The 20,369-nt window shown below is 40.5% G+C and overlaps 1 protein-coding gene across 16 annotated transcripts in view; it reads left to right on the top strand.

Moving 5' to 3' along the window:
• The window catches only part of SLMAP (sarcolemma associated protein), a 255,812-nt gene that overhangs the window by 112,084 nt on the left and 123,359 nt on the right, over nucleotides 1–20,369 (top strand). For all 16 annotated transcript variants that reach the window (XM_030208024.1, XM_030208012.1, XM_030208020.1 and 13 more), the window contains exons 4-10: nucleotides 2,431–2,467; nucleotides 5,780–5,842; nucleotides 8,941–9,036; nucleotides 9,450–9,521; nucleotides 16,194–16,334; nucleotides 17,342–17,479; nucleotides 20,197–20,365. In XM_030208024.1, the coding sequence (XP_030063884.1) occupies nucleotides 2,431–2,467; nucleotides 5,780–5,842; nucleotides 8,941–9,036; nucleotides 9,450–9,521; nucleotides 16,194–16,334; nucleotides 17,342–17,479; nucleotides 20,197–20,365 (716 nt within the window). The remainder of the gene's footprint in view (nucleotides 1–2,430; nucleotides 2,468–5,779; nucleotides 5,843–8,940; nucleotides 9,037–9,449; nucleotides 9,522–16,193; nucleotides 16,335–17,341; nucleotides 17,480–20,196; nucleotides 20,366–20,369) is intronic.

Raw genomic sequence — 20,369 nt, 5'->3', positions numbered from 1 at the left:
GCTTGTGAACAGTTTAATCAACTGGACCATACGGGCTGCTTCTGAAGGAATATAAAGTTGGAGATCACCTCCAAACCTCTGAACCAATGATAGCTTATAGCTGACATGGGCTATATAAGCATGTGTATGTGTATAATAATGTTTTTTGGGGGGTTTTTCTTTTTCAAGAAGGGGTAAAAAGTGTGTCCAATGGCCTTTGTTAAAGAAAAATAAAATAAGACTGAGGGCCTTGTAACATTTTGCAGTCTTGTGACTGGGAAGCATTGATTAGTTAATTATGAATAATTACGGTAACTTGACCTTAATACTCTGTCCCATTCCTGAAGGAAAGTTCATCAATTTAAATAAGTAAGTTATTAAATTTCTTGTCATTAGAAGATAAACCAAGAATGGTCTGAGAGGTTTTGAGAGAGACTAGATTGAAGGGAAAGGTAATCCTACTAGAGTTCTAGTTTCATTACAGTGCATTTGAAATAAAAATTGGATTAGCATGGAAGTTGAGCTCTGTGAGCAAGTATTAGATATCTCTGAAGAGAGAAGTGGTGGTCATAGAATAGGTGGAGTTGTTTTATTTTGTTTTTTTACAAAACAGGAAAATGTCAGCTTAACTCAACCAGTTTTGTTCCACATATTGAATATATTGAATGAATTTACAAGTCCGTCCCTTTACTGCTACAGTTTGAGCAATCCAGGTTCATGATCGGAGTTAAAATGTATGGAGCCACAAGATAGTGGGACTAAGCTTAAAAGAGCAGACCAATTAGGTTAAGTTATCTTTATTTAACATATTGCCCTTCACTGACTTGCAGGCCAAAGCGGTTTACAAAACAAATTTAAAAAAGAAAGAAGGAAGAAAGGAATGACAATATTCCATAGGATAGACGACAAATAGGTAGGGGAATGTGGGATACAAATGCAATAAATTAAATAAAAATAAATAAAATTAAGGCAAAAAAAGGCAACTTTTAATACAAAGGATCATGACTCTGTCAGTGCTCTAGCCTGGTTGCTCAAAAGCTAGCCTGAAAAAAAAAGTGCTTTCTGTAAAGCTTTAAACCTGGAAAGAGATTCTTTGGCATGGAGGGTTCTTAGGGAGTTAGTTCTTAGTGTTTAGGCCAGGGAAGGAAGCACAAGACAGTGTTCCTGAAGAGAGTGCGTAGTATGTGGAGGTTGATATGGGATGATCAAAGATGACATATAGCTTGGAGTATGATCATGCATTGCTCTGAAAACCTGCAAGATTTTAGACTGAAATTGGTACATTGGCAGCTAGTGCATATGAGCTAAGAGAGGACTCACATGATTAAAACGGCAAGCTTGACAGAGAAAGCAGGCTGCTGATGGGAAGATGTCCAAGTTTTAGGCATACAGCCCTATTATTATTAGCATTTGTATAGCGCTACCAGACGCACGCAGCGCTGAACACCTGACACAGAGAGACAGTCCCTGCTCAATAGAGCTTACAATCTAAAAGACAGACAAGACAAGGGAGAAGGAAGTACTGGGTGAGAAGGAACAAGGGCAGAGGCAAATGAGTAGTGGCTAGGAGCCAAAAGCAGCAGTGAAAAAGGTGGGTTTTCAGCATAGATTTGAAAACAGGTAGAGATGGAGCTAGACGTACAGGCTCAGGAAGTTTATTCCAGGCATAAGGTGCCGCGAGAGAAAAGGAACGAAGCCTGGAGTTAGCTGTGGAGGAGAAGGGGGATGCCAAGAGAGATTTGTCCAGTGAGCGGAGGTCACGGGGAGGAATGTAGGGAGAGATGAGAGTGGAGAGGTGATGGGGGGGGGGGGGGGGGCTGCAGAATGGATGCATTTAACTCCCCTCAGCCATGTGGGGTGGTGGAGGAGTAGCCTAATAGTGCAGTGGACTGGGGAGCTGGGTTCGATTCCCACTGCTGCTCCTTGTGCCCCTGGGCAAGTCACCTAACCCTCTATTGCCCCAGGTACAAAAAAAAAAAGATTATGAGCCCAGTAGGGACAGAGAGAGTACCTGCATATAAACCGGTATATCAATTCCATGACCTTGTCTAGGCTGAAGTGGATCTAGAGGTGACATTTTACATTTTTAACAGAAAATCTCCTTTTTAAAATTTTGAACATGTGATATTCAGATCTTTGATCGTTTTAATTGTACAGCAACAGTCATTTCTCAAGAGCCTAAAAGATAGGCTTCAGGCCAAGTTTCCATCATGCTTTGTAAACCAGATTATGTTTTGTAAAACCATATAGCTTGGATATGTGGTAAAAGGCCACTGCAGAATTTTTCTGCCCTGTTTGAGCTTAATACCAATTCAGTTAAATATTTATGTGAACTGCTCACTGGATATTTGAGCTGTTGCTGCTTTTTACGTTTTGGTTTTATTTGCTACTCTGCCTTAAGAATGATGTGACTGCACAACTCAAAATTGTTTTCTTTAATTTTTTTGTTAGTGTCATCCAAGCTCCCTTACCAAGCCCTGTTGACAAGGTAAGCTATTCAAGTTTATCTGAAGAGCAAGAAGGTGGTAAACCGAAGCTCTTGGTACAGTAGGTGTGTATTTTGAATTGGGCAATTCGAGCCTTATTCTTTACAAAACAGAGTAATGTTCCGTGCAGTAAGTAGGCTGCTTTGAAAGAGTGTGGTATGCAAATCATCTGATACTGTTTTTATAAAAATTGGGTAAAGAGAAGGAAGATGAAACAAAGATCAGGATCACTTATTTGTGTTATGGGTACACCACTGAAGTCTGTATTCCTTGTTTTTTTTAACGCTAATGTAGATTAAATAATCTTTCATCGAGAGAGTTTTTAGTAAAGAATTTGATTATTTTGCAAGACAGCTGTTGTTGGAACACTGAGTCATTTCTATATGGGAAAGACTGACAAATATTGTTGCTTCAGATGACCAATTTTGGCTTCATTTTTCTATCTTTTAAAAACTGGGGTCACAATATTTTTTCTTTAACCCCAAAATGATAATTTTCTCATAGATTGGCCCTGTTCTGGGGTTTCATCTGTCAAATGCAGTAAAATAAATGAATTAATCATTTAGATGGAGCTATGACTTAAACAGCCCATTGCTGTTTGACAGAACCCAAGAGACAAATATCACCTGCATATTACTCTGTGTCCAAGGTAGAGCAGCATGTCTGAACTATGCAAAACTGTACACAAGATGTGCTGAAAAATGATACACAGATAACCATTCTCTGTCCTGTTACTAGATAGGCATGTATTGCCAATAAACCCGTAACATTTCAGGTGAAATGAGACAAACTCAGTATGGCAGTGGGCTCTCCCTTTCCTCAGTACCACAGCTATGCATCAAGTGGCACTAATGTGGACGTCCCTCTCTGATCAGTATAGGACAGTCCAGTCCATCTATAATGGTGAGGGCTCAGCTTTCTAAAAATTGAAACTCTTTATTCAGGAATGACAATTTGAATGGGTGAATTAATCCTTTGTGCGATCCGGCAACAGGGGAGGGTCAGCAGCGGGCAGGCAAGACTGGGGATCTTTCCTGCCTGCCCCGAAGCATTTGCTGGACAACCTGGGTGGCTGGAGGGGGGGCAGGGAGAGAGGAGAGTCACTGGACATGGGTGGCTGGAGGAGGGGGCAGGGGAGAGAGGAGGGTCGCGGTACATGGGTGGCTGGAGGGGGGGCAGGGAGAGAGGAGGGTCGCTGTACATGGGTGGCTGCTCAATGAGAGTCTGTATCGCACACATACTCTCTCACACACACTGTATCTTTGTGAAACACACTTTCTCTCTCTCACACTCACTGTGTCTCAGATATGCAGTCGCACACACTCATTCTCACCCACACACTCTCTCACAGACACACTCGCAACCAGTCTCACTCTCTCTCTGTCACACACACACACTCGCACATTCACTCTCTCTCTCTCACACAGTCACTCACACACTCTCAAACATACACACTCCGAGGAAAGCCTTGCTAGCTCCCATTTCATTTGTGTCAGAAACGGGCCTTTTTTACCCACCTCCCTGCTCCCCCCGTTTTCTATTTCTGTTGATGGCTCTCTCATTCTCCCTGTCTCCTCAGCTCGAAACCTTGGGGTCTTCTTTGACTCTTCTCTCTCCTTCTCTGCTCATATCCAGCAGACCGCCAAGACCTGTCGTTTCTTTCTTTACAACATCCGTAAAATCCGCCCCTTTCTTTCCGAGCACTCTACCAAAACCCTCATCCACACCCTTGTCACCTCTCGTTTAGACTACTGCAATCTGCTTCTTGCTGGCCTCCCACTTAGTCACCTCTCCCCTCTCCAGTCTGTTCAAAACTCTGCTGCCCGTCTCATCTTTTGCCAGGGTCGCTTTACTCATACTACCCCTCTCCTCAAGACCCTTCACTGGCTCCCTATCCATTTTCGCATCCTGTTCAAACTTCTTCTACTAACCTATAAATGTATTCACTCTGCTGCTCCCCAGTATCTCTCCACACTCGTCCTTCCCTACACCCCTTCCCGTGCACTCCGCTCCATGGATAAATCCTTCTTATCTGTTCCCTTCTCCACTACTGCCAATTCCAGACTTCGCGCCTTCTGTCTCGCTGCACCCTACGCCTGGAATAAACTTCCTGAGCCCCTACGTCTTGCCCCATCCTTGGCCACCTTTAAATCTAGACTGAAAGCCCACCTCTTTAACATTGCTTTTGACTCGTAACCACTTGTAGCCACTCGCCTCCACCTACCCTCCTCTCTTCCTTCCCGTTCACATTAATTGATTTGATTTGCTAACTTTATTTATTTTTTGTCTATTAGATTGTAAGCTCTTTGACATTGCTTTTGACTCGTAACCACTTGTAACCACTCGCCTCCACCTACCCTCCTCTCTTCCTTCCCGTTCACATTAATTGATTTGATTTGCTTACTTTATTTATTTTTTGTCTATTAGATTGTAAGCTCTTTGAGCAGGGACTGTCTTTCTTCTATGTTTGTGCAGCGCTGCATATGCCTTGTAGCGCTATAGAAATGCTAAATAGTAGTAGTAGTAGTATGTATATATTTAAAAAAAAAAAAAAAAGCAGAATCTAGCTTAATCTGGGTGGCAGCATTGGAGCTTTCATGGCCACTAGAAATTATTTGGGTGCCAGCTGATATTCAGACCAGTGCCCAGACAACAAAGCAGATAAAATTAGGACAGTCTTTACTTTATCCTTTTTATCTGGGTACTAGTCTGAATATGATGGCTAACCAGATTTAAAAAAAAAACAAACCCCAGCAAGAAAAGGGTCTCCACAAGAAGCACCAAGGCAAAAAAAAAAAAAAACCCAAACAAAAAAACCTAGTGGTGTTTTGGCATGTATAGCCTCTGTCAGTGGTCTGTAACTTCAAGTCATATACTTGTATATGAACAGTAGATCACTATCAGTGTGAAGTTAACTTTTTGTAGACACCTCTTTTCTGGAATAGCTTACCGGCTAACCGGATAAACCCTACCCATAGGGCCACCCTGGCACTGTGGATAATGCTGCAGTGTTCTTCTTGGATTTTATGCGACATTATGCAGTTTATGTGCTGCTGAACATCCAGGAATAACTTCTGAGCGGGAAATAACCAGTTAGGAGCCGCACTAAATGGTTATCAGTATTGGCCCCTAAGTTATGTTTTTGTGTGTGATGTTGGGGGGGGGGAGGTTACATCAAGGTAAATGCATCCAAACTGAGTGCGCTAATGTTACTTTTTTAAAGCATTTTAAATTTTTGTAACTAAAATTTTTCAAATTTGTGCTTTTTCTAAAATTTGCAAATTGGTGGTTAACTGAAGTATGTTTCTTCTCAGGTTGCTGCTAATACTCCCACTATGTACTCTCAGGAACTGTTCCAGCTTTCTCAGTATCTACAGGTAAAATGAAACAGCAGACCCACCTTTCTCTTCTTTGAATTTATTTATTTATTTGTTTTATATCCCACATTTTCCCACCTATTTTCAGGCTCAATGTGGCTTACAAAGTACTGTAAAGGCATTTGCCATTTCGATTGATAACAAATATAAGATTGTGTTGTGGTCAAATGAGGTAGAAGTGAATCATACGTCAGGGGTCAAGGGAAGAGGATAGTATGTTGTCCAGTACGATCATTGATTATGTTGTGTAGCTGGGTGTGGAGATTTATGTTGGATCGGTGAGATAGGCTTTTTTGAAGAGGTGGGTTTTTAATGATTTCCTGAAGTTTAGGTAGTCATGTATTGTTTTCACTTCACTGCATACGGGAGACCATTCCATAGTTGTGCGCTTATGTAGGAGAAACTAGATGCATAAGTTGTTTTGTATTTTAGCGTTTTGCAGTTTGGGTAATGTAAGTTTAGGTATGATTGGGTTGATCTGCGTTTGTTTCTAGTTGGTAGATCTATGAGGTCTGTCATGTATCCTGGGACTACGCTGTAGATGATTTTGTGGACCAAAGTGCAGATTTTGAAGATGATCTGTACTTTGATTGGGAGCCAGTGCAGCTTTTCTCGAAGGGGTTTAGCATTTTTGAATCGTGTTTTACAATATATCAGTCTGGCTGCTGTGTTTTGGGCGGTCTGGAGTTTTTTTGTGAGTTGTTCTTTACATCCCGCACAGATTCCGTTGCAGTAATCTGCATGCCTTAGGATCATTGATTGTATTAGTTTATGGAAGGTGTCCCACGGAAAGGTTTTATTCGTTTAAGTTTCCACATTGTGTAAAACATTTTCTTTATTACAGTTTTTACTTGGCTCTCAAGAGTGATGTTGCGGTCGATTGTATTTTTAGGCTGTCTGAGATAGGGAGTGCGTGTCCTGGGGTGTTTGTTCTTTTCACTTACATGAGTTAACTGCTAATAACATTAAAGCACTTTGTTGAAATGAATGTCTTTGTATGCAAAATAGGTATGTATATACCCCCTGTTTTTGTGTATCTGCTCACATATAGGGTTATCATATATATGCAATAGCAGGTAAGAATTACATGCCTGTTCTTGTGAAGGGCCAGAAAGATACCTTTTAATATGTAAACGGACCTTGTATATCATAATGCATCTGCTTTTGGTTTGTTCCTGAGATTTTAGTTGCATTTTTGTATTCCTGGTCAAGAGACATGTGTTTGTAAACTGTGTTCATACAGATAACGGGGCCTGATTTGTAACTGTGTTTTCCCTATTTGTTTTTAAACTTATGATCAGTTGACTTTTACTTTAACATATGCACTGAGTGACAGGTTTAGCTTGTCCCCAGGGTTCAAACTTTAGTTTCTTAAAATTTGGCAGTCGCATATTCCATCTGCACAAGTTTAGAAATAGCTGTGATGCACAATGTTTTGACATGGCCTTTAGCCCAGTAATCTAACTAGAATGGAGATCTGAATAGTCTTATACCATTATCAGTGATGACCTCTCCAAGTTGGTGTTGAATTATCTAGTAGCTTAGTGCACCTGTATTTCTGCTACCTTAAAAAGAAGGTGACCGTTGAATGACAATGACTTTACTCTCCAAGTCCGTGGTTATCCCTCAAACATTCTTAAGAACTTATGGAAAATTAAAAAAAAACAAATGTGAAAGGAAATATCAGTTCCATAACAATTTTGTCAGAACAAACTACAAGCTTTTCCACAAGGACATTATTGTGAAACAGTATTCTGCGAAGCTAGTTCATCAGTTCTGCTGTGCCACAGCCCTTTGGTTTGAAGGAGATGAGCAGAGGGGATAATGACAGATCAGTTATGAGTTCTGATAATCGCCCTAAAGAAAACAAGGAGTGCTTCATGTCCTCCCCACAAGGATGTCCTTGTACTTATTACAGATAGAAGTGAAAATCCTTTTCTTCTCCTGGTTCCCACTTATAACGGTTTTAAAAAGCATTTATTGTTTGAACACCTACTTTAAAGCAGTAATAACTAAATTTGTAGCTTCTTAGACTGGTTGTTCCCAAACTGTGAGGCATGACCCCTAATGGTGTCACACAGTCCTCATTTGGGGTTGTATCCACATACAGGGCAGTGATGTCAACAGCTCCCGCAGGCTGTGAGATGCTACAGCTTGGCCTGTGTGGTTCAATAAGGGATGGGGACTAGTTTGGAGTAGATGCATGGTGGGAAAGAAGACCAGAGCTAAGGTGGGGGCTCAGCTCACATGAATTTTCTGAGCAGCAAAATGGGATTACATTCATGAAAAAGCCACTGCTGTGGACCCTCAGAATGGTTAAGTTGGTACTTTTTAAAATTTAATATTTGTGAAGATGATATCCTTTTGAGCGTGGTTCTTTCCATTTTCTGGCTACACAAGTGGCTCTTTATAGTAAACATAGTAGATGACGGCAGAAAAAGACCTGCACGGTCCATCCAGTCTGCCCAAGAAGATAAATTCATATGTGCTACTTTTTTATTTGTACTGTCCTCTTCAGTGCACAGACCGTATAAGTCTGGCCAGCCCTATCCCCGCCTCCTAACCACCAACCCCGCCTCCCAACCACCTGCTCTGGCACAGAACCTATATGTCTGCCCAGCACTATCCCCACCTCCCAACTACCAGTCCCGCCTCCCACCACCAGCTTTGGCACAGATCGTATAAGTCTGCCCAGCACTATCCCTGCCTCCCACCACCGGCTCTGGCACAGACCGTATAAGTCTGCCCAGCACTATCCCTGCCGCCCAACCACCAGCCCCGGCACAGACCGTATAAGTCTGCCCAGCACTAGTCCCGCCTCCCAACCACCAGCCCTAGCACAGACCGTATAAGTCTGCCCAGCACTAGCCCCGCCTCCCAACCACCAGCTCTGCCACCCATTATAGGCTAAACATTTTGTGTATCAATATCATAAAGATACAGCTTGAATTTATGTGCTATGAAGTAGTAATAAGGCCTTGAGTTTTTAGACTAGATATTTGTAGATACTATCTTAATGCTATTCTCATTGACATCTTAAAAATCCACTTCCATTTTTATAGATTTTTTTTTTTTTGCTTTCAATAATAATTTTGTAGGAGGCCTTACATCGGGAACAGATGCTGGAACAAAAGTTGGCCACCCTTCAGCGGCTATTAGCCTGTACACAAGAGGCTTCGAATACTAGTTGGCAGGTACTGCAGACCTTTGCCTTTTTTTGCAGTTATGCACGCAGGATGGTGAGTGGCAGATAACTAGTCTTTTATGAAGAATAACATTAAAAGTACTTTCAAGTAAAAGACCAGCGTTTGGTAAAACAGACTATTTCCATATCTTTCCTCTTAAATGAGTCTTGAGAGGACAGTTCCATCAGATAGATCTCATACAGCTGTGCATTTACTCTTGCATTAAAGCTAACCACTAATGTTAACAGCAAAGCTGTAATTGGAAGCCAGTTGTGTAGTTAATTGTTGCCCTGCTTTAAGTAGTGAACTGATGCTGCTTCTCATTTTACACATTATGGAATTCATCTCTAATTCATTTTTTAACTATTGTATTGTGAAATTTTCTTCTGCTTTTTCTAAGTGGTTTGTTTTTATACCAACAGGCTTTAATAGCTGAAGATAGACTGCTATCAAGATTAGAAGTCATGGGAAATCAGTTGCAAGCATGTTCAAAAGTAGGTACCTCAGTCCGAATAAGCAGTATGCAGTGGTTACAGATGTGGACCATACGTAAAGAAAATGCAACGAACCCTGGTCTGTGTGCTACCTTACAGTGTGTTTACTCAATAATTGTCTTGCCTCATTCCATGCTACCAATCCCAGGGCAAGCAGTGGCTTCCCCCATGTTCATTCTATGGACTTTTCCTCCTGGAACTTGTCCAAACCTTTTTTTAAACCCAGATACACTAACCACTGTTACCATATCCTCTAGCAGCAAATTACAGAGCTTAACTATTCTTTGAGTGAAAAAATATTTCCTTCTATTTGTTTTAAGAGTATTTCCATGTAATTTAATCGAATGTCTCCTGGTCTTTGCCGTTTTTGAAAGAGTGAAAAATTGATTCACTTTTACCCGTTCTGCACCACTCAGGATTTTATAGACCTTAGTCATATCCCCCCACTCAGCCATCGCTTTTCCAAGCTGAAGAGAGCCCTTACCTCTTTAGCTTTTCCTCATAGGAGTTCCATCCCCTTTATCATTTTGGTTGCTCTTTTTTGAGATATGGAGACCAGAATTGAACAGGCACAGTGAACAGGAAGAACCTCTACGTATACATATACAGTACAAGAACAAAGTAGTAGAGGCTGGCCAAAGGACAATCCAACACAGAAGATGATGCTTTAAAAGATTCTTTATTTGCTGCTTGGACTCTCCCGAGGAGTGCTGTTTGGCCAGCATTGTTCTCTGATCTGTTTTCCTTGTGGCTTAATGTCTTTTTCTGAACACTATTGTGACCCCTGAGGCGGGTGTTCTTTGATGCCGAAACACGGACCATGTCGGGTCCTTTGTGTCCAAGCAGCAAATAACGCATCTTTTAAAGCACCATTATAGGTTCTCTTTGTTCTAAGATTTGATATACCACCTTTGCTAACAAAAGGTCAAAGCGGTTTACAATAAAAATTCTGGATAAAATAGAATAGGAAAGCAATTAAATTAGGAAAGAGCACATACATACATTTTATATAAGCATAAATGTCAAAATAGATACTGAGGGCTGCATCTCCAAGAGATTGTGTAGGCTGTGGATGACCCCATCTAAGTTGTGGACAGGTTAAATGCCAGCTAGAAATAGTAAGCTTTTAATAATGATTTGACTCTTGGCAGGGAAAGTTTTACTCTAATATCCTTGGGAAGATTATTCCACAGACTTGGTGCCAAATAGAAAAATGCTGATGTCTTGGTGATTTCATAATGAGCAGATTTCAGTGACTAAAATGTAACCTATTCAGAAGACACACTCAACCAGCATGCATGCTAACTCAAACACTGTTGTGTGCACACAATGCTTTACAAAGACTGACCTAGTTACTAAACCCTCTGAGGACAGGAATGTAACTGAATGTAACTCTTCTTGAGCTACAACTGAAAAAGGTGTGAGCAAAATCCCTTCCCTTTCTTTTTTCCCTATGGTGAAAGTACCAGTTGGCATGGGGCATATGGGGAATATCATCTCACCCTTCCCTTAGAGACGAGGAACTCAGCAGTGCTTAACTTGTTTTTTTCTTCCCCTGCCTCTGCAAAGGGCATATATGGACCAAAGGGCTTAGCAGCCGTGCCTAGCACACAGACATACCAGAGCAGATAAGGAGCTTGGTAGTCTCAACATGTACAAAGAGTGAAGTAATATGAGAGGCTTCTTGTTTCTATTTAGAAGCAATAGATAACATCATAAAAGTAAACTGTGCTCTCCTCGCCACAGCCTTCTAAAGCGTTTCAATTGAAAGGCTAGGAAGAAAAAGAGCAATCAATACATGGAGATCTGAGGGCAGGGATAGTGGAGTAGGAGATAGGGTAAGCAGGCAAACACAGCGAAGGTGATACAAACGATGATGTAGAAAAAATGTCCAACAGACTCAGAGTTCACATCAGAAGTTTTATTCAAAAATATATGCAATGGACTCAACACAAATCGTGTTTCGGCCGCGAGGGCCTGCCTCAGGAATCCTTGTATAGTGCACAAGTTGAACTTCTCTGTGTATTATAGCATCTGAAAGAGATGACCTAGTATCTGATGAACTGATCAGAACACACACTGCTAAATAGGAGCAGAATATAGCAAACACTGGAGTGTGCACTTCTAAATTGATGCTATAGTATGCAGAGAAGTTCAACGTGCACTATACAGGGTCCTGAGGCAGGAACACGATTCGTGTTTAGTCCATATATTTTTGAATAAAACTTACAACATATGACCACATAAACTTCCGGAACTCACTAAAAACTAACCTGTTCAAAAAGGCATACTCTACCGATCCATCTTAAATGCCTGAACTCTGCAACACAACAAAACCAAAGCACGTAATGGACATAATATAACTCTTCCGCTGTACGATTCCCTTATGTGTCTGTTCCACATGAACCTTATCCTACCACAACATCACTTTGTATTTGTTCATACCGGAGTTGGCGATCGCCTCTCCGGTACTATGTAAGCCACATTGAGCCTGCAAATAGGTAGGAAAATGTGGGATACAAATGTAACAAATAGATGTGAACTCTTTGAGTCCGTTGGTTGTTTTTTCTATATCATCATTTGTGTCACTTTCGCTGTATTTGTCTGCATGCTTTGACCTGTGTGGAGGTTTTTTGGTCTTCTGTGCTTTTAGGAGGTAGGATGCCAAGCTGCTTGATCTGTTTGACATGAAAGGGGAGGTCCAGTAGGGCTGTGAAGCACCTTGGCCTGTTTTGTTGGGGGAGGATTTGGGGATTGAGGATGGAGGTTTGTTGGACCATCACAGCATCCTAATTTAAATCTGAAGGAAGGAATCCATTGGAGCACACCACGGTCACTTGTTCTGTCAGAAGCTGGGAGAAATGTGAGCATCCGCTGTTACCTCTTGTGGAGAAGAAGATATTTGGTGTCAGAGGCTCTCTAACCTTGTGGGGGAGTACAGGGAATTGACATATGGGGCTAGTACATCTGTTGGTATTCCAGGTGTATGGTAAAGTTTAATATTTATTTATTTATTGCATTTGTATCCCACATTTTCCCACCTACTTGCAGGCTCAATGTGGCTTACATAGTTTTGTTATGACATTGTCATTCCAGGGTATCAGATACAATTAGTGATGTGCAGAGATTAAGTAAGGGAAGAAAGAAGGAAGTGATAAGGTTAAGTATAGAAGGTGGACTTTCATAGCTGGGTGGGTTGGTGAAGTGGATTAGTGAGGTTATTGGTTCTCTTTGTAGGCCTTATTGAAGAAGTATGTCTTCAGAGATTTGCGAAAGTTGGTTATTTCGTCGATTGATTTCAGGTCTGTAGGTAGTGCATTCCATAACTGCGTGCTCGTGTATGAGAAGGTAGTGGCATGCATCAGCTTGTATTTTAGTCCTTTACAGCTGGGGAAGTGCAGATTGAGAAATTTGTGGGATGATCTTGTGGTGTTCCTGGGAGGTAGGACCACGAGGTTTAGCATTTAGATTGGGGCGTCTGCGTGAATGATTTTGTGTACAATCATGCAGATCTTGAAAGCAATGCATTCCTTAAGTGGGAGCCAGTGAAGTTTCTCTCTTAGGGGTTTTACACTTTCATATTTAGTTTTTCCAAATACGAGTCTGGCAGCAGTATTCTGAGCTGTTTGGAGCTTTTTGATGGTCTGTTCTTTGCATCCAGCGTACAGTGCGTTGCAGTAGTCCAGATGGCTTATTACCATTGATTGTACCAGGGTATGGAAGATGGGAAGAAGGGTTTTACTCGTTTGAGTTTCCACATGGCGTGGAACATCTTTTTCATCATATTCTTCACGTGGGTATCGAGAGTGAGGTTTCGATCAATGGTAACTCCAAGAATTTTCAAGTTTTGTGAGACAGGGAGAGCGCAGTATGGTGTGATTATGGTGGAGAAGTTTTTTGTGTTGTGAGGTGAGTACAAGACATTGTGTTTTTTCTGCGTTAAGTTTTAGTTGGAATGCATCCGCCCAGTTGTGCACGATTTGGAGGCTTTGGTTGATCTCGTTTAGATCATGTTTAAACGGGATATAAATTGTGACATCGTCTGCATATATGTAGGGGTTGAGGTTTTGATTGGCTAGACGTTTGGCTAAAGATATCATCATTAGGTTAAATAAGGATGGCGAGAGGGGGGATCCTTGGGGGGATAATAATACATAGACATCCCCTAAATTCATAAGGAGAAAAAGAACAATGTATCAAGAATTGTGTTCAGAAATGCACTTAAAATAAAAAAAAATCAGACCAGCCTGGAGATATGAAAGGTCCAGTTTTTATTTATTTTATTTATTTATTGCATTTGCATCCCACATTTTCCCACCTATTTGCAGGCTCAATATGGCTTACATCTTACCGGTCAAGGCGATCGCCTAGACCGGTATGGAAACAAATACAATTTGATGTTAGGGTCGGGTAAAACTAGTATATTCATGTGCCTAGGGATCAAGGATAGGAAGTAATATGTAGTGTCCAGTACAGCTTGTGGTTTGCTGTATTGCAGATTGGAGGCATCTAGGTTAGATTTGTTTACTACAAATTGTAATATTTAATTTCCTTCAAGATTTTTTGTAATTCTATTTACTTTTTACTATGTAAGCCGCATTGAGCCTGCTGCTCTGTGTGGGAAAGCGCGGGGTACAAATGTAATAAATAAATGCTTTTCTGAATAGGTAGATCTTTAATGATCTCCTGAAGTCTAGATGGTCGTAAATTGATTTCACAGTCTTTGGGAGTATATTCCATAATTGTGTGCTTATATAGGAGAAATTTGATGCATAGGTTAATTTGTATCTGAGACCTTTGCAGTTTGGGTAGTGGAGATTTAGGTAGGTGCGTGATGCTCTAGTTCTGTTTCTGTCTGGAATGTCAATCAGGTCGACCATGTATCCTGGGACTTCACCATAGATAATCTTGTGGACCAAGGTGCAGATTTTGAAGGTGATACGTTCTTTGATAGGGAGCCAGTGCAGTTTTTCTCGGAGGGGTTTGGCAGATTCGAAATGTGATTTACCGAATATCAACCTGGCTGCTGTGTTTTGGGCTGTCTGGAGTTTCTTTATCAGTTGTTCTTTGCATCCCGCATATATTCAGTTGCAGTAATCTGCGTGGCTCATTACCATTGATTGCTTTAGGTTATGGAAAACTTCTCTCGGGAAGAAAGGTTTTATACGTTTAAGCTTCCACATTGAATGAAACATTTTCTTTATAGTGGAGTTTACTTGGCTCTCAAGTGTGAGATTGCGGTCATTGTAACGCCTAGTATTTTGAGACTATCTGAGATAGGGAGGGTGTGATCTGGGGTGTTTAGTTCTGTTACTGGGCTGACTTTTCCTCTCCTTAGCATCATAGAGAGACTGCAAAGGCCAAACACTTGGTATTCATTCCCAGTCCTTGAGGACAACCCAGCAGGTCAGATTTTTAAGACATTTCTAATGAATGTGCACGCAAGAGATTGACGTGCCTGTTGAACCTCTGTTGTATGTAAATCTCTCTCAAGCATATTCACTAGAGATATTCTGAAAACCTGACCTGCTGATGACCCTTGGAATCTGGAAATGAATACTACTGGGCTAAGCAATAATACCTATTGGTCAGACTCAGGAGCCAAATATGTGGGTACTTGAGCACCCCCAATATTGAGAAAATTCCTTGTATTTGTCCAGGGAGGGGGTTACTTCCATTGGGCTTAGCACCCCCAATAATTTTGAAAAGTTGGCTCCTGTGGCCAGGCTCAGGACGTACAGGGTCTTGATGGAGCTGCAGATTTTGGTCTCTGCTCAAGGATTGTCACTACAATTGCTGTACTAGATGGGAGACTGTAAGATGGGTAAAAACACATGTAAATTATGAAGGCTTATGATGCAGTAGTCAAGAGGCTGGCTCTGATTGAGCCAGGAGCAGACTGAAACTGCTGACAAGACCACCCCAGCTACTAAGCACAACAGAATTTTTTTGGGGGGGTGGGGAGGATGGGACAAGAGCCTTCCTCCTGCCGTTGCTGCCCTCCATGTCGTTCTTCATCTTGTGGAGTGACCTAGTGGTTAGAGTACCGGTCTTGATATCTATTCCCACTGCTGCTGTTTGTGATCTTGGCCAAGTCATTTAACCCTCCATTGGCGCAGACACAAACTTACATTGTGAGCCTTCCAGGGACAGAGAAGTACCCAGTGTACCTGAATGTGACTCACCTTGTGCTACTTCTGAAAAGGTGTGAGCAAAATCCAAATAAATAATGACCCTATAAAGTACAAGCCCATGCTGACATGTTGGCTAGCTATGTGGGGGGTGGGATTGAGGGAATAGAAGAAGGGAATGGGGAAATGCTGGCTACTTGGGGGAGGAGGGGGAGACGGAGAGAGAGGGGAGTAGAGATGGGAAGGGGATTTCAGTTTTATAATTCCTTTAGTTAGTCCTTGTATAAATGTGATTAAGAATTTGATAAATGCTATACATGTGTTTGAGCATTATAGCAGCAATAGAAAGTTTAATACAAGATTTTTATTCTCATCCTATTTGCACATGCCAGAAACTTAGGCTGAGATCCAACAGTCAACAAAAGAGGATATGTTATGTTTTCCAACAAAAATAACTTTTAGTATCAGTGCAGAATGGAAAATGTTCTTTCATCACAATGTTTGTGCAGCATATTCCATGTTTTGTTTTGTTCTTTTTCAGAGTCAGACAGAAGATGGTATTCGGAAGGAGCTGGTAGCATTGCAAGAAGATAAACACAACTATGAGACAACAGCCAAAGAGTCCCTTAGGCGGGTCCTACAGGAAAAAATAGAAGTGGTCAGGAAACTCTCTGAAGTAGAGGTATCTTACTTACTTGAATATATTCTTCTATAACAGGAAATAATTTCATTGTTACGTTTGGTTAGGTTTTTTGCAGAAATAAAATAAATTTGAGTACATGGATATATTTTATAATACTACTTTATTATTAGATGAAGATGTTCTCCATGAAAGAAAAACATGGATATGTAAAAGATATTTCTGAATCCTTCCCAGACTAGATTTAACTCGTATGACTCTGTTTTTGTACTGTCTTAAGTATATTTGATCTCTTAATTTACGGATCTGCCCTATGCTTTGTTACAAAACAAATAAGTATGTTAATTTGCTTTCATAAAACAGTTGTCCTCGAAGATTCAGGTCCATTCTGTTCCATATCTTAAATCAGTCGCAGCTCAGTTTTCCCTTCCTTTTCCTTTTTGTTTACTCTTTTTTTTTTTTTTTTTTTTAATTTACCAGGTCTAATTCCCAGCTGATACATTTGCCCTAGCCAACCCTCACCAGCATTTGCGTATATTGTATGCAATTCCCCAACCACAGTTGACTTGTAATTGAGCCTCCTCACCCAAAGGACTTGTCCCCTTTCTATGTCCTTGTGATAGTAGAAAAGATCAGAAGCCTTTCCAAGTACCAAAGGCTACCTCTGCAGATGTAAGAGTCAGGAAAGAGCATGCAAGGGCTAAGTTATACTCAGTATTGGTATATTAATGGCTGCCAGCCAGTTGTACATTCCAGAAGATACACACTGGCATTAGAAGTCTACTGGTACTTTCTGTCCTTGTAGCTTCCTTAGTGTAAGGGATCACCCGCAATAGTATTTGTTTTCAAATTTTGTTAATGATCTGCCATTGATTTTGAGATATCTAACCCAAATGGAGAATTATCACATTTTATAAAACAATTCAGCGAAAGCTCTAACACATAAATGAAGTACTTTTGCCTTTAGATGTTCCTAAGATTATTTACATCAAATCAGGAATCAAAATTCTTTGTAGACTTTTCAGAGTTTCTTTGTCCTAAATTTGTAGCGAAGTTTAAGTAATACTGAAGATGAATGTACCCATCTGAAGGAAATGAATGAACGAACTCAAGAGGAATTAAGAGAATTGGCAAACAAGTATAATGGAGCAGTAAATGAAATTAAAGATCTGTCAGACAAGCTGAAGGTATGAAAGGACTCCTTCTAAACCAAACACTTCTAATGATGTGACATAGTGTGCAAATGTTGTTGAAAATGCTTGTGATTCATGTATATGTGAATTTTTAAAGCAATGATGTTAGATAATTAAGACCAGAAATACTGTTTCATGTGTGTGAAAACATAAACCTTAATTCTAGATCTAGTTTAGGAAACGTAACTGTCTTTCTTAACTTAATTGACCATATTTGCCTTACCCTTGGTGTCATTAACACTGAATCTGAGTTCTCATCCCATGTGTTGTCTGTATTATGTTTAAATTTAACTTATTGAGATCTGTAACGTTACTGATGGTAGGATATTGCTGGTTAAAGGCACAACAGTCCAGCTAAAAGTAGCGGTGAGGATGTGGTATGAGATACCATATTGCTAATGTCTGCTGCCTCCTCTTGGAGCTAAAAAGGGGAGGGTAGGGGGTCTAAGTGCTTGGATAGGGGAGAGTTTGTGTGGGGATGCCAAGGGGAGTGGAGAGGAGGGATAGATGATAGATGAACCCTCCCCAATAGGTGCTATCACTTAAACAAAATGAGCCTTTAAATAAGTAAGAAATATCCAAGACAGTCATCAAATTTAAAAAAATCAAAAGCTTCTAAACGAAAAATTATCATTTAAGGTCAGGAATTTGAAGATAAATCTTTACTTGGATTAAAAAAAAAGCCTACGGGAGATCTGGTTCAAAAAAATTATATACATGTTAGAAAGAGTCTATGGAGGTCATTTTAGAAGCATTTATATGTGTAAATAGTGACATTTGTACACCTAGATTGTCTACATGATCAAATAGTGATTTTGGAAAGCTGGATGTTAGATGTGTATATTCATGGGATGCAGAGATTTAAAAGGCACATGGTGGATACATGGTATTGAGCATGCCCCAGACATGGACTTCTACTTCCCAGTTTTCAGTTGAAAGACAGCCTAAATTAAAAAAACAAAGATAGCATCTTTTGTATATGCCCTGAGGCAAATAAATACCAGTTCCCAGTTAAGAATAGGGGTGTAATGCAAGGGGCACATGCCGTCACTGACAGCACAATTCTTTATTATTTACTGTTTCTTAAAATTTGATATACTACCTGGCTTTACCAGGCTTTTTCCTCATCAACTCCTGGATCTAAATGACACCTATAAAACCTAGTGGTAGACTTAGAGCTGCCACCTGGTTTTCAAGCTGCTAAGTAAGGGCTTGCGCTCCTTATTGACAGCTTGACCATTAGCAGTAATACTGCAAGATGACCACTAGGGGGCTAAGTGCCATTTAGATCTTGGCACCCAATTAGATAAGAGTGATAGGAGGTCACTCCTGCCCCCTGCTAGACACAATGAAGAGCCAGAGGGGTGGGGAAGGGATTTTTGTGCTGTCATTGGTGGGGGGGGGGGGGGGCTTGATTTTGTCTGCAGCCTCTTTACCATATAGGGGTCTTAAGCTGGGGCTTACTATCTGGGTTGCTCCAGGCAGGAATCTGTGACGCTCTTGGCTGCAGCAGTACAAAGGTGTGATACTGGGATGTTCTTCAACATCTGTTTCTGAAACCTTTGCTCCTATCAGACATGCCAGAAATGGCATGGACTACTGCGCATCCTTCTAGGTATTTTACAAAAAGCTTCATGTATGACGGAGCCTTTTGTAAAATGTGAAGGGAATGGAACACATCCTGACCTAGACATCTCAGTTCTGATGACAACATTCTGTGTAGAATGGAGCTTCACATCTTCTCATCCTTACATTTCTATGTAAATGTAACAGTTTCTAATACCTGAGATCTCCATGAAAGAAATTGCAGCCACCTACCAAAAATCATAAGAAAAATCACAAATCTCCAATTCAGAAAAGAAATGAAAACCTACCTCTTCAAAACAATTCTACAGCTAATACCAAAGATATTGTTGCCTTTCTTTCAAATCTACCTCTTCAAAAACTATATGAATAAATATCACCAAAACTCTATATTTGAACATAAAAGCTACCACTACCTTTTCCTCTTCAAATCTATCTCTCAAACAAAAGCTCTATGAAAAACTACACAAACTATAGATGCCCTCCTCCACATTGCACAACACTATTGTAATTTCACCAAATTGGAAGCCACTTTGAACCGAAACTTGTTTTTAGATAATAGTGGGATACAAGAATGCATAAAATAGAAACTTGATATGACGCTCTGGCTTTCTTGATTGTCAGCCCATGCTCTAGCCATTAGGCCACTTCCTCTCTACCTGTTTAATAAGTTTTTAGATTCTTCAGGAGCTTCTTCACACCTTTTAATAATTCAGGTGTGTGAGCCTAAGTAGCAATTCAGTGTAACCAAAAAACAGCATATTAAGGCTACCATAACATTTTAGTAGAAACTTGGGATGTAATTAATGGTTAGTGCAGTGGACTGAGAACCAGAAAAACCCAGTTTGATTCCTGCTGTTTAACTCCTTGTGGCCCAGGGCAAGTCACTTAACCCTCCATTACCCAAAGTACAAAGCTTAAATAGTGGGCCCACTAAGGACAGGGAAAGTACCTATATACAATATGTAAATCACTTTGGTTATACACATAAAGGTGGTCTATCAAGACTCTAAAGAAAACTTTATTAATAGTCTTCTGTTATTACAGATTTTCAAAGGTGAGATAATGACATTTGTATCTGAAATATTTTGTTAAGAGTAATAAGCATTCTGTAACTTTTTGAGCAGTCAGCTGAAGGAAAACAAGAAGAAATTCAGCAAAAGGGACAAGCTGAGAAAAAAGAACTGCAGCACAAAATAGATGAAATGGAGGAGAAGGAACAAGAACTTCAGGCTAAAATTGAGGCTTTGCAGGCAGATAATGATTTCACCAATGAGCGGCTGACTGCTTTACAAGGTAG

This window comes from Microcaecilia unicolor, chromosome 6 (genome assembly GCF_901765095.1).
Source record: "Microcaecilia unicolor chromosome 6, aMicUni1.1, whole genome shotgun sequence".
Classification (NCBI taxonomy): Eukaryota; Metazoa; Chordata; class Amphibia; order Gymnophiona; family Siphonopidae; genus Microcaecilia; species Microcaecilia unicolor.
This window is presented reverse-complemented; position numbering and strand designations above follow the sequence as displayed.